Source organism: Lampetra fluviatilis, chromosome 11 (genome assembly GCF_964198595.1).
Source record: "Lampetra fluviatilis chromosome 11, kcLamFluv1.1, whole genome shotgun sequence".
Classification (NCBI taxonomy): Eukaryota; Metazoa; Chordata; class Hyperoartia; order Petromyzontiformes; family Petromyzontidae; genus Lampetra; species Lampetra fluviatilis.
Window position 1 is genome coordinate 1524410 of NC_136285.1, and position 12820 is coordinate 1537229.

The 12820-nt window shown below is 51.3% G+C and overlaps 1 protein-coding gene across 3 annotated transcripts in view; it reads right to left on the reverse strand.

Annotated features, from left to right (window-relative positions):
• Positions 1-12820, reverse strand: part of LOC144934716 (calcineurin-binding protein cabin-1-like) — a 66846-nt gene that overhangs the window by 24657 nt on the left and 29369 nt on the right. For all 3 annotated transcript variants that reach the window (XM_078860770.1, XM_078860771.1, XM_078860769.1), the window contains exons 14-18: positions 12355-12521; positions 11090-11290; positions 9242-9499; positions 2477-2707; positions 1374-1548 (exon numbers count right to left, since the gene is read on the reverse strand). In XM_078860770.1, the coding sequence (XP_078716896.1) occupies positions 1374-1548; positions 2477-2707; positions 9242-9499; positions 11090-11290; positions 12355-12521 (1032 nt within the window). The remainder of the gene's footprint in view (positions 1-1373; positions 1549-2476; positions 2708-9241; positions 9500-11089; positions 11291-12354; positions 12522-12820) is intronic.

The following is a 12820-nucleotide window of genomic DNA, read 5'->3' on the forward strand; positions in this document are numbered from 1 at the left end:
GGGGGAAGCCCAATGCTGCTTCGGCAGACCCACTGCCCCCAGCCGCCACGCACCGCAAATGATCGTGGGGGTGTGAAGACGCCGCATTGGGCTCTGTGCAGAGCTGTCACGTGCCGACCACACCCAGTGCCAGACAACCCGACATTAAGGGTCATTAACCCTTTCTCGTTCTGGTGTACGTAATTGTACATATTCCAATTTCATTCCGGAACCAGAAGAACAAATAAAATAACTTTATCGGTACCGAGGCTCCCACAAGGCCATGCGGGAGGGCATGTGGCACAGTTTGGCACCAGCTATCATAGAGTGTGGTCGTGTCAGTACAGTTCTCTGCGGTGAGTACAATGCCTTTAAAAACAGCGGTGCTACACCTCTCTAAATAAAATTAACGCTGAACTGCTTTCGTATTCCGAGATTCAGCGGTGAATGGGACCCCACCCTGAAACTTGCAGTCATCTAGGAACGGGAATGGTCCATGTGAACACCAAAGTCATGATAACATTTTTTTTCTGAAATGTTGAACAGTTTAAACGCATGTTAACATGGCACTATACAGGTTATAATAATGTGACATTTGAATAGTTCGTTAGTTACGGACACAACATGCATCTCTATCGCAGGATTCCGGGAGCCCCCACAGCAGCAGGACCCGCGCGGGCGAGTGTGGGTTCATGCGTTGTAGCCGCGGCCACTTCACGGCTCCGACACTGTCATCCCTGCAAAGCTTGAGCACTCCGCGGCTCGCCTGCAACTCCGGCGCGTGCAGGAGCCAGGCACCGCACCCTGTGAGTGCGGCCTGTGCAGCGACAGCATGGCTTACAGTGCTCCTGGCGTCCCGTGGTGGGGAGCGGTAGTGTAGCGGTAAGCGAGCTGCGCTACAAAGCCAGCGACCCGGATTTGATTCCCGCTCACGGCCAACACCAGTAACGATTAGCTGAACCGGTGCTGGGCCTCCCCTAGGTCGACTCAGCCTAAAATTAGTACCTGGTTCAGTGTGTAAACGTTGCCACTGGGGAGACAAAGGCGATTGGGCGTAGTGCTGGCCACCCACCCCTGAGAGTGTCGTGCCGGTCTTCATAGGTGCTCACTAACAGCACATGCCCCAACAGCCTGTTAAGGCTACATGGGGGATCTTTGTGTTTGTAGTGTCCCATGGGTGCGCAAGAGAGCGGCGCGAATTTAATGCGTGCGTGGTGCTCATGCGGTGTTCATGCAACATTCATGCGGTGTTCATGCAATGTTCATGCAATATTCATGCAATATTCATGCACTGTTCATGCATTATTCATGTGTCTTCACGCGGTGTTAATGCAGTATTCATGCAGTGTTCATGCGGAGTTCATTAGGTGTTCAAGCAGTGTTCATGCACGCACCACCTACGCGCCGCGTGAGCACGCGGCGTGGGCACAGGGCGTGGAATTGCTGCTCCTCGAGGCGGATGATGCGATAAAGCACGATCCACGGCAGCACGGGGTGCAGCCCCGTCGAGGCGGCATGCGTAGCCGAAGACTCCCGGCCGTCCTCTAAGCTTGTGGAAATCTCGATCATCTACGGGTGCACGCGTGAATTCACAGGCACTTCGTCATCGCCGCAGCCGTGGTCATGGACACCATCACTATCACTGCTATCATCGACACCAACAACAGCCATTGTCGCAGTACGATAGCCATCGACATCATGTGACCCAGGTCTCAAAGGGTTCTCATCCGAAAAGCGACTACGACGTTAGAATCCTGTATGGAGCATTTTCATGCGGAAGGGAACTGTTGAACTTAAATCAAAAACACGATATCACTAAAAAAATCATAGACAGGTGAGAATTGTATTTGCTGTCCTGGTCCCCATATAATAGGCTGGAGTGTCACACACTCGATGAAAACTGAACGATTCGCCAACCTACCATCCAAAGCACAAAATGAGCGGCACGTGCCACACAGTTGTGACCGCGCGCGCACAACTTCATCGCCGGTTGTTGTTAAAGTCGCCCTCCGACTACCCGGTTCACGTAGACCACGAAGTGATGCAGCGAACGAGGAGTGGGAATGTAACATGAGGGAGAAGGTCTCCGTTGAGTGCAGAGGTGACGCTCACCCACCGAGACTCTTTACCAACCACTTGCTGCACACCGAGTGGCTTGTGGAGCAGTAGCGAACAGAAAGCAGTGGCACACACGACAACACCAGCAGAAACAGAATACGCAGCAGCAAACAAGGAGCAGTGGCATGCACGACAACACCAGTCGCAGGGGAATACGCAACAGTAAACAGAGCAGCGACACGGACGACAACACCACTAATCGCAACAAAATATGCAGGAGTAAACACAGGGTAGTGGCACGCAAGACAATACCAGTCGCAATAGCAAAATGCACAGCCGCATCTGCAGCGTTAGCGCGGTTCACGAAGCCGGCGTTGACAACGCACAATGTGCTCCGTTGTGCGGGGCGCGCGAGTCGCGCGCGCGTTGGGAGGCGCACCTGGATGAGGTTGGCCGCCAGCCGGCTCATGCAGGTGCCGTGACCCTGCAGCGCCGAGGACTCCTGCGAGAGGCAGCGGTCGATGCCGGCGAGGAGCTTGCCGAGCGCAGCACTCCACTCGGCGCCGCCCGCGCTGGCCGCCCGCGCCTGCGCCTGCTGCATCGCCTCGTGCAGCGCCAGCTCCGAGCACTCGAGGCAGCGGGCAAAGTCCTCCAGCTTGAGCAGCGAGTTCTGTGCACACGGCGCAACCCGTTTGCCTCCCCATAGGCCGGGGGCAAACCAGCGGCTCCAGAGCCGTGTGTGGCTCTTTGGCTGCCCGATTGTGGGCAGCAATAAAATATATATAATTAATTACTTTGTTCGGTTCTTTACACTCTGAAGTGTAGCACAGGCGGTGCCCACTTATACGGCATTACGTGTTCCTGGAAACACCGTCGTCGTAAATCGGATCGTCGTAAATCTGACACTACTTTCCCATAGACACAATGTTGCCGTCTTGGTGACAAACAAAATGTCCGGCCAGGCTATAGAATAGCTCAGGGGAAAAAAAACAATAACTCAGGGGGAATAAAACTAAATAGACGCGTGTAACATCACCGCCACTTGACCCGCTGTCGAGTGGTGGTGATGACGTCGCGACGCTTGCGCCAGGCTAGGTACATTTGGAGTGTTACAGTCGAGGTTACAAAAACGAACAGTATCATCACTGATTCAGCTTCATTAATTGAACAGACCAAACGGTTTTCCTTAAACCTTCTGCTGCTAGTAGGCCTCGGCAAGGTAAGGTAAATTACCTTTATTACCGGGTAAAAGGGTAAAGGTAAAGGGTAAAGGTTCGACATGCCAAGGGGTAAGGTAAAGGGTAGGGTAAAGGTAGCTCAGAAGAATTACCCGGTAGGGTAAAGATAGCGCAAATAATTACCCGGTAAATACAGTACCTTGTTTACCGCTAAAAGTTCCGTGGCGCAGTCCGTGGCCTCCATTTTAAAGTGATGTCGGACTAGATGGAGACGATCCACGTTCTTGAGGTCGAGGTACTAGAGGACGAGGATGCCAGCAACAGCATTTTTGGGGTTGCTGCGAACAGCAATCGAAAGAGGCAGCGGTATGCGTTCCCGTGGGAACACACACACGATTGGATGGAGGGTGATCCGCATGCACAGCAAGGTGGTTTTCCACCCACACGAACGCGTCGGGGTGGAAAGCCCACCTCAAGAAACACAACGTGCTCGCCCCAGGCAGCGAGGTCGGGACGTTGGCGTCGGCGAGCCGCCTAATACAGCAAACGCTGAGCCGGCCAGCAATCCCGGATCGCCTCCTGGTAAAGTTTGAGAACGCGGTGGTGGATTTTGTTATCCAAGGTGCAATCTCTTTGCGAGCCGCCGGCAGCGACAAGTTCAAGACCTTGGTCAACACATTGACGCAGGGATACGAGGGCCCATCGACCCGCACCATCATTCGCAGGATTGTCGAGCATCACGCCATCATGCTGCCCATCGTCGGGGCGTTCTTCTCCAACCTGGACGTCGCCATCTCACTCACCATCGACGGGTGGTCGAATCGCAACCTGAAGGGATTTTGGATGGTCACGGTGCACTGGATCGACACCAAATCTGGTGCGTCAAAATCCATGCTGCTGACAATCCTCAATGTGCAGTCCGGAAGGGGTGTCGGCAAGCGCATTGGGGCCGCTCTGTTTGAGCACCTCCAAAGCCTCGGGCACAATATCTAGACCAAGCTGCTCGCTGTCACCAGCGACAATGGCTCCGATGTGAACAGTGCTGTCAAGACGTTGTTCGCCCTGGTCAACGTGGACGCCGGATATGAGCAGTTGCGGGCTTGCCACCATATTCGATGTGCAGATCATTCCGTCCAGATCGGTGTCGTCCAAGTTCTAAAACTGATCAAGTCAACAAATGCCGAACTGCGCAAGGCGCTCGTCAATATCAGGTGCAGCAAGGTCGTCCGGCAGTCGTACCGCCGCGAGGCTGAGATCGCCAAGCTCGCCAGCAAGGAGCCGACGCACCAGGACTCGCCGACCAGGTGGCATTCGACGTTTGACATGGGCGACGACACCATCAAGAAGCGTGTCCCATTGGACATTATCATGGCGCGCTTCCAGGATGTGATCGGTGTCGGTGCTTTATCTGAACTGCAGTGGGCAAACATCGAGGGCGTGACAGCATTCCTGCGAATGCCGCGCCAGGTCATGACCTCGTTGTCGGCGGACCACAAGTCGACATTGGATCTCGTGCCGGTGACGATGGAGCACCTCGTCCGTCATTACGATCACGGTGAAGCCGCCCTTAGAGTGATCGATGAGCCCTTGACTGCGATGGGGATGAAGGCCGAACTGGTGCGGTACCGCCACCTACTGGTTCAAGAACCCGCCATTGTGGCATCCTACTTGAATCCACAGCTGCCGAAAACAACAGACCAAGACGAGCTGGCTACACTGAAGGCCACAATCCGCTCTGTCCTGCAGCATCGCTACTCGGACGTGCTCACGATCTCGCCGACGGCAGTTGCTGCCCATATGAAGGAGCGATCGCTGTTCAGCACCCTGTTTCAGCAACGTCAGCAACTCCATTGACGACCGCGATGAAGTCGATCGTTTTCTGAGCATGGGCGTCACGACCACCAGCGCCTTCATTGACATTATGCAGTGGTGGTCTCTCCGCAAAGAGCTGCTCCCCGCCCACTACAAGATGGCCTGCGACTACTTGGGAGCGCCGGCGACGTCAACTCCCTGTGAACGCGCGAATAGCGGAGCCGGGCGGGAGTTCACATGCGTTCGCCAGTCACTGTCAACGACGCTCTTCATAAAGTCCATGTGCTTGCGCTCATGGATCACGGCCGGCTGCCTGAAAGTTCCGTCTAACTGGGCCGGAGCGGCGCAGGATCTTATTGCCTGTCGTTCGTCCGAGGACGATGGCAATGACGAACTTGATCAGGTTGTTGATGAGATCGCCATCGACCAAGACGACTGGGACAAGGAGGTTATGGAGGACGGTGTCATCGACAGCCTAAACGCCTGATTCGAGAGTATTCTATATGAATAAAGCGCTCTAACTAGCATTTATCGTTATACATCTTTTCCATGTGTTTTACCCCAGTAATTACCCTGTAATCGGGTAATTTGTATGGGATAAGGGTAAAAGGTAAGGTAAAGGTAGGCTCGTTCTTTTTTACCTTTTACCTTACCTGCTAAAGGGTAAAAGGTAGGGTAGAGCGATTGTATTGTGGTAAGGTAAAAGGTAGGGTAAAGTTTCTCTTGTTTTTTTTACCGTTTAACTTTTACCTTACCTTGCCGAGGCCTAGCTGCTAGACCACCCAGATTATATGGCTTACCAAAAATCCATATCGAAGGCACACCCCTTCGTCCCATCGTCTCCACCATTGGCTGACCCACCTACAAACTGGCCCAATATCTGTCTGAGACCTTACAGCCATTCACTGGTAAGACAACCTCTTCTGTACTTAGCTCACCTGATATCGTCAATTAAAGACATCTCACTGTCCCCAGGTGATTTGCTTGTTAGTTTCGATGTAGTTTCTTTGTTCACCAAAGTTCCTGTGCCCGATACCAATCATTGAGGATTTGGTCCAACAAGGATTGAATGCTGATGTACCTGTTGAGACACTGCCTTACCAATACATACTTCACCTGGAATGGAACATTATACAAACAAACTGAAGACACCCCAATGGGTTCTCCCTTATATCCCGGTTGTAGCCAATGTTTTCATGGAAAACTTTGAGACGGACGCCATCCAGGCATCCACTCTACGCCCATCTTGTGGAAGAGGTACATGGATGACACGTTTGTCATCTGGCAACATGGCCGACCAGCTCTGAACCAATTCAGAAACCACATCAATTCCATACACCCAGCCATCGAATTCACCATGGAGGTAGAAAAGGATGGCATGCTACCTTTCTTGGATGTTTTAATCGAAAAGAGACCAGATGGCTCAATGAGCAAAGTAACCCATACTGATGCTCACATAAAACGTGACTCCCACCACCATCCATCCCAGAAGAATTCCCTCATCAAAACGCTACACCATAGAACTCAATGTATCTCCAACCATGAACACCTAACCAGTGAACTCAAACACGTACACCAAGCTGATAATTGGTTCTTTACCCTTCTATCTGGCAACAAAACTGACACCTTTTTTACAAGGAGTCATGTTTGCATAGACCGCAATACCTGCAGTCATAATACAAACAAAAGAACATAACTCTGATAATGTGCACTGTCCTTGAAGTTGATTGGTCCACACCCGAGACAGCTTTCCTAAGAGCCTAGTCTCACATGGGTTGGACCAGATGACGCCAAAAGGCGCACAACTCAAAGACAATGCACCATCAGAGTATGAGAGCTCGGGGCAAGCATCTACACTATGGGAACCTCATTTGCCAGTAAAAATATGATAATTGGTTCTTTACCCTTCTATCTGGCAACAAAACTGACACCTTTTTTAACATGACTCCTTGTAAAAAAGGTGTCAGTTTTGTTGCCAGATAGAAGGGTAAAGAACCAATTATCATATTTTTACTGGCAAATGAGGTTCCCATAGTGTAGATGCTTGCCCCGAGCTCTCATACTCTGATGGTGCATTGTCTTTGAGTTGTGCGCCTTTTGGCGTCATCTGGTCCAACCCATGTGAGACTGGCTCTAAGGAAAGCTGTCTCGGGTGTGGACCAATCAACTTCAAGGACAGTGCACATTATCAGAGTTATGTTCTTTTGTTTGTATTATGACTGCAGGTATTGCGGTCTATGCAAACATGACTCCTTGTAAAAAAGGTGTCAGTTTTGTTGCCAGATAGAAGGGTAAAGAACCAATTATCATATTTTTACTGGCAAATGAGGTTCCCATAGTGTACACCAAGCTCTCAAGGCGAATGGATACTCTAACTAAACAATCCGCAAAGCCATCACCCCAACCGTGAGGAAGGAGCCATTTGAGGATCCAATCAAAACCATCACCTTGCGATACATAGCAGGGGTAACCAAAAAGATTACCAATATCATGAACAAACACAAGATCCAGGTCCGATTTAACACAGTACATTAAATTTGTGATCTGATCCCATCTGTGAAGGACAAGATCCCTTACATGCAATATCCCAGCGTCTACAAACTAAGCTGAATCTGTGGCAGCAGTTACATTTGGGATACTAAGCGACATGTCTCGGACCGTGTTCGTGAACATAAGGCAGATTTGAAACATGGTAGGACCACTACTTCTGCCGTTGCTGATAATTATTTTAATGCGGCTGGCTCACACAAAATGTATGTCTCTAAGACGAAGGTACTTTGCAAACCCACTGGCTATCAACAAAGATTTGTTCATGAAGCCATCCATATATACAGACATAGACACAATTTCAACCGAGAAGATGGGTACAAAGTCAGTAATCACTGGAAGGACGTTATCAACCAGTTCAAGTCATAACTGGCTGTAATGTTTCCATTTTAGACCTGGCAGCCCTTTAATTGGTGGAAGCCCACAACCAGGACCATCGCAGCCCACTACTACCATCACCACTAGCAGTAGCCCTTTCTTTATTGTTGGAAGCCCACCACCTGTACCATCATTACCCACGACTACCACCACTCACCTCTAGCAGCAACCTCCACCATCAACAGTGTGAGTGTGTAAAGCGAGGTGCAATGATTATCTGGCAGCCCTTTAATTGGTGGAAACCCACCACCAGCGCCGTCGTTGCCCACTACTACCATCACTTACATTAACATTAGCTGCCCCGCCCATGCTGACACTTGGGCTACGCCCATTTTAAACCTTTATAAACAGTTTGCCTTTAGAGGCTAATCCCCTTTTCCTGATGACGACCGCTTGTGTTGCGATCGAAGCGTAGTGGGTTTTTTTATTCACTTTGTTATTCTTTTTTATCTACGTGACTTTACCAAAAGAACCAAATAATGAGGTTAATTACCTCGACTGGTATACAGTATACAGGAGGGCGTGGGTTCGATTCTGACCCTGACGCCTGCACATTTGGAGTTTGCATGTTTCCCCGTGATCGCATGGATTTTTCTCAGGGTCCTCCATTTATCCCTCCACATTTTGAATAAACGTGCGTTAAGAGCATTTGGCTGTTATAAATGTCCGCATGATAAGCCATTTCGGTGGCGCTATCATTTGTGAGCAGGTCACTTCTGACAAAGAGCTACATAGGTCAGTGGGCCTTACCTGGTAAAATAAAAATAGAATATTAGTTGTATTGTTTGCAGAAGTTGCTTGAGGCTCCTTGTGTCAGCAATGTCAACAGAGACAGTGATAAATTCTTCCCACAATCCTCTAGGCATGAACAAGCACAGAGCCATCTTTAAAATGCTTTTTCCTCCCAATCCCCATTTTCCAGGTTGTGCTCTCAGTAACACCCAATGAGACTTGACGCCCTTGCACCAAATCCTGGAAGATAACGTCACTCAACTAAACTGGCGTACAACTGTACACCAGTTTCACCCTTGTTAGGCATTATCAATACAGTACAGCCATCATTGCCTCCTGCCGCGTCGTGCCTCAACAGCTCGATGTGGACAAGGTTTGCCAACGCGTCAGGACAATGACACAATTCTAACGCTCAGTGTAAACTAAACGAGAAAGAGACCTTTCGTCGGACAGAAACGTGCGTTGCCATCGTCAAAACGCTGCGGCTTCGTCTCCACGAGGGGAGGCCGTCTGGTGGCGGGCGAAGTGCGGTGCGAGAGGCGCAACGCTAACAGCACCTGCAGCAGCAGCAGCTGAACGGGCCTCTCGGGGAGGGCGGGTCGCCGCTGCCCGTCCTGGCATGGCGCCACCATCGCAGCCGCCGCAGCAGTGCCGCCACCGGTCCCCTGGGCGGCCGTCGTAGCCGCAGCCGCAGCGCCCTCCGTGAGCGTGGGGCGCAGCAGGCGTGCCACCTGGGCGTACTCCCCACGCTTGAACAGCCGCTGCACCTCCTCCAGCGACTGGCACCGCTCCAGGGACTTCATCTTCTGCTCCACCTGCATGCAGGGGTGGCGACGAGTATTCGTGTCGCCGTGGGCTCGCACTCCAGGTGCACGTTTGTACACGTTTACATGTTTGGTATTTTTTTTTTACACAGTTGCTGAGCACAGGGGGCCAGTTTTCCCAACATTTCAAACGGCCAGCAACAAACATCACTGTCAAAGGTATAACGTGTTTCTTGAATTGAGCGAGGTAATTGTTATTGGGAACAGATGATGGGAGGGAATTCCAAAGTGGAACAGTGTGAGGAAAGAAGCAGAAAAATAAGTGTTTTGACCTGCAGTGTGGTGTGTGAGTTTGTGAATGGGTGAGTGTGTGAGTGGGTGGGCGAGTGTGTGAGTGTTTGAATAGGTGAGTGTGCGAGTGTGTGAGTGGGTAGGTGAGTGGACGTGTGAGTGAGTGAGTGTGTGAGTGAGTGGGTGAGTGAGTGTGTGAGTGAGTAGGTGTGTGAGTGAGTGGGTGAGTATGTGAGTGAGTAGGTGAGTGAGTGAGTAGGTGAGTGAGTGAGTGAGTGTGTGAGTGAGTGGGTGAGTGAGTGGGTGGGTGAGTCATTGTGACCAACAGTACAACGGTTGGGCACAGTGTGGATGAGATGAAACAGTCAATGTAAGAGACCATGTGGCTTAATAACAGGGCTGTGTTTATTGCATAATAATGTGTTGTTTTATCACCTTGCATTTCATTTGCTTTTTTAAAATATCCTAGACCTACAACTTCTAGGAATGTAAAACATGTCACACCCAAAGTTAAATAAGTTAGCGATTTAAGCAGAGGTGACTGGTGGGGTAAACAAAATAATGACAATAGATGACGCATTGTCCTCGTACCTTTTCTAAACTATATTGCAATTGTGTTATTTTTATTATTACCCTTTTTTACCCAGTAATGCATCGTCGAGCCTCAAAGGGTCCTGCATAGTTGCTCGCAGTAGAGGGGCGATGTTGCTGCTCCTGCTGCTGTGTGCGATCCCAATCTGGTGAGTTACAGATAACTACACAAATTGGGAAATTTCGACCATGACATTGGCACGCTATGGCCTACTCTTTTGAATGCCGTCACGAGACCTTTAACTTCCACTGTGACGTGGACGGTGCGTACCGGTCGATACACCCCCAGTATTAATGAGGTGTATCCCGCCGGATTTCAAAAACCGTGAACCTCTGCAACAAGGGTGAAACGCGGGGCCACTGGGACGCGTCACCATCTCCAGTAACGCCCGTGGTGTTCACCTCCTTAGTGTTCACCCCCTTAGTGTTCACCCCCCGTGCGTTCACCCCCCGTGCGTTCACCCCCCGTGCGTTCACCCCCCGTGCGTTCACTCCCTTGCCGTCATCCCCTTGCCTTAACCCCCATGCGTTCACGCCCACGCGTTCACCCCCCCCGTGCGTTCACTCCCCGTGCGTTCACCACCCATGCGTTAACCACCCATGCGTTCACCCCCTTCCGTTCACCTCCTTGCGTTCACCCTCTTGCGTTCACCCCCGTGCGTTCACCCCCCGTGTGTTCACCCCCCGTGTGTTCACCCCCTGTTTGTTCACACCCGTGCGCCCATGTGAACCGGTGCTTCTGGCAGCAGCAATCCGCACCTGCGTGAGGGAGACGGTTGAGTCCAGAGCGAGGTTGGGCATATGCACCACCACCGCTGCCACGGCACCACTCGGCCTCCTCTCGCCGGCCTCTGCTGCGCCCCCCTCCGTCTCCATGGCGATGTCGCCGCCGCCGCCCACGTGCTCCTTCAGTGCCTCCAAGCAGAGGTCGAGGCAGTCCAGGGCCTCGTCAGCCTCGCCCTGGCACGGGAAACAGCGAACCGTTGACGTCCAAAGCAGCCGCAGTGTGCACAGCAGCCCCACCAGCACGGCGTTCGCAAGGCAATGCCAAGTCCAGCGGGGAGAGACCATCAACGCACGCAGGGTCCGTGCATGCACGTTCAGATGTTCTAAGGGGGATCGATCGTTCCTTTGCCGAGCTTCTCTTCAAGTGAGCGGGCACTCATCTGTGAGTGAAATCGCTTCATTTTAGCCTCGTTTGTCCAACGCTGTGCTCCTTGACAGATCAAATGAGACCGTGCTGTGTTGTGTCTATATGCGTACGCCAAGCAGAAGAATTAACTGAGGTAACATTGATTGTAAAACGTTCATAACCTCACCCAAAATAAATTAACCTCAAACGTTTGCGTAAGCACTCACATTGGTATCTTCAATCCACCGATGGCAAATAAAGAATCAAACATTAACTTTGCGTGGTAAAAAACCGTGACCACGTATGCTTCCGGCGACCTTCTTCAGATGGAAGATTTTGTTTTTGAATCTAAGCTAACAGGGCTTCAACTCATCACATACAGGTATGAACGTCATGCCAACCAATGTGTGCGAGTCTAAAGTAGTCCGATACTGTGAATATTGATTATATCAGTGCCAGTGTGGACTTAACAAGACCACGGTAAAATAACCAACTCTACACATACGTAGCAAAGACAAATAATGATCCCCCGTGTAGCCTTTTACAGACTGTTGGGGTAATTGCTGTTATGGCACACGAAGGGGTGGGTGGCAAGCACAACCAGTCGCCTTTGTCTAACCAGTGCCAGTGTTTATACACCGCACTTGGTACTCATATGAGGCCTAGTCGGCCTAGGGGAGGGTCTTGAACCGGCTTAGATACACATCACTGACGTTGGCCTTGAGTGGGGAATCAAGCTCGGGTTGCCGGGTTCGAGGCAAAGCGTGCTGACCGCTGGCGCTAGGCACGCCTGGTGATTGGATTCGTATTCCCGGCGAGCGACCGGAGAGCGACCAGAAGAGCGGGGTTGGAGGGGGCACACGGGGCAGGCGGAGAGCGACGCGGCTCCTACCAGCAATACGTAGAAGCGAGTGCGTAGCCAGTTCACGCGCAAGTAGAACGCCAGCCAGTCTGCCCCGAACACGTCGCGCTGCGATGACGACAAAACGAGGTGGAGGAGGTCCTGCTCGTAAAAGCGGCCAGGGAAATCTGGCCCCAGCTGCACTCTGCGCGCTGTCACTGCGAGGGAAAAAAAAACCATCAAACTGATCAATGCATCGGGTGGCGGCGGCCCAGTTGCAGAAGTTTGCGGCATGAATATATGGCAGACCTCCCTGGTTATTACTGCAGGTGCGTTACTTCGCACCGTCTGTTTCGCGGCGGTTGTTATCAAGATGCCCTGGTGTTTTTTTTTAAGAATCGGCCATTGCATTCCGGCGTCATGGTCCATATATATCCTTGCCTAAATGACCATTATTTATTGTAATCACGACTTACAGGAAATACGACATCATCGATGAATGAAAACAACCGTGGCT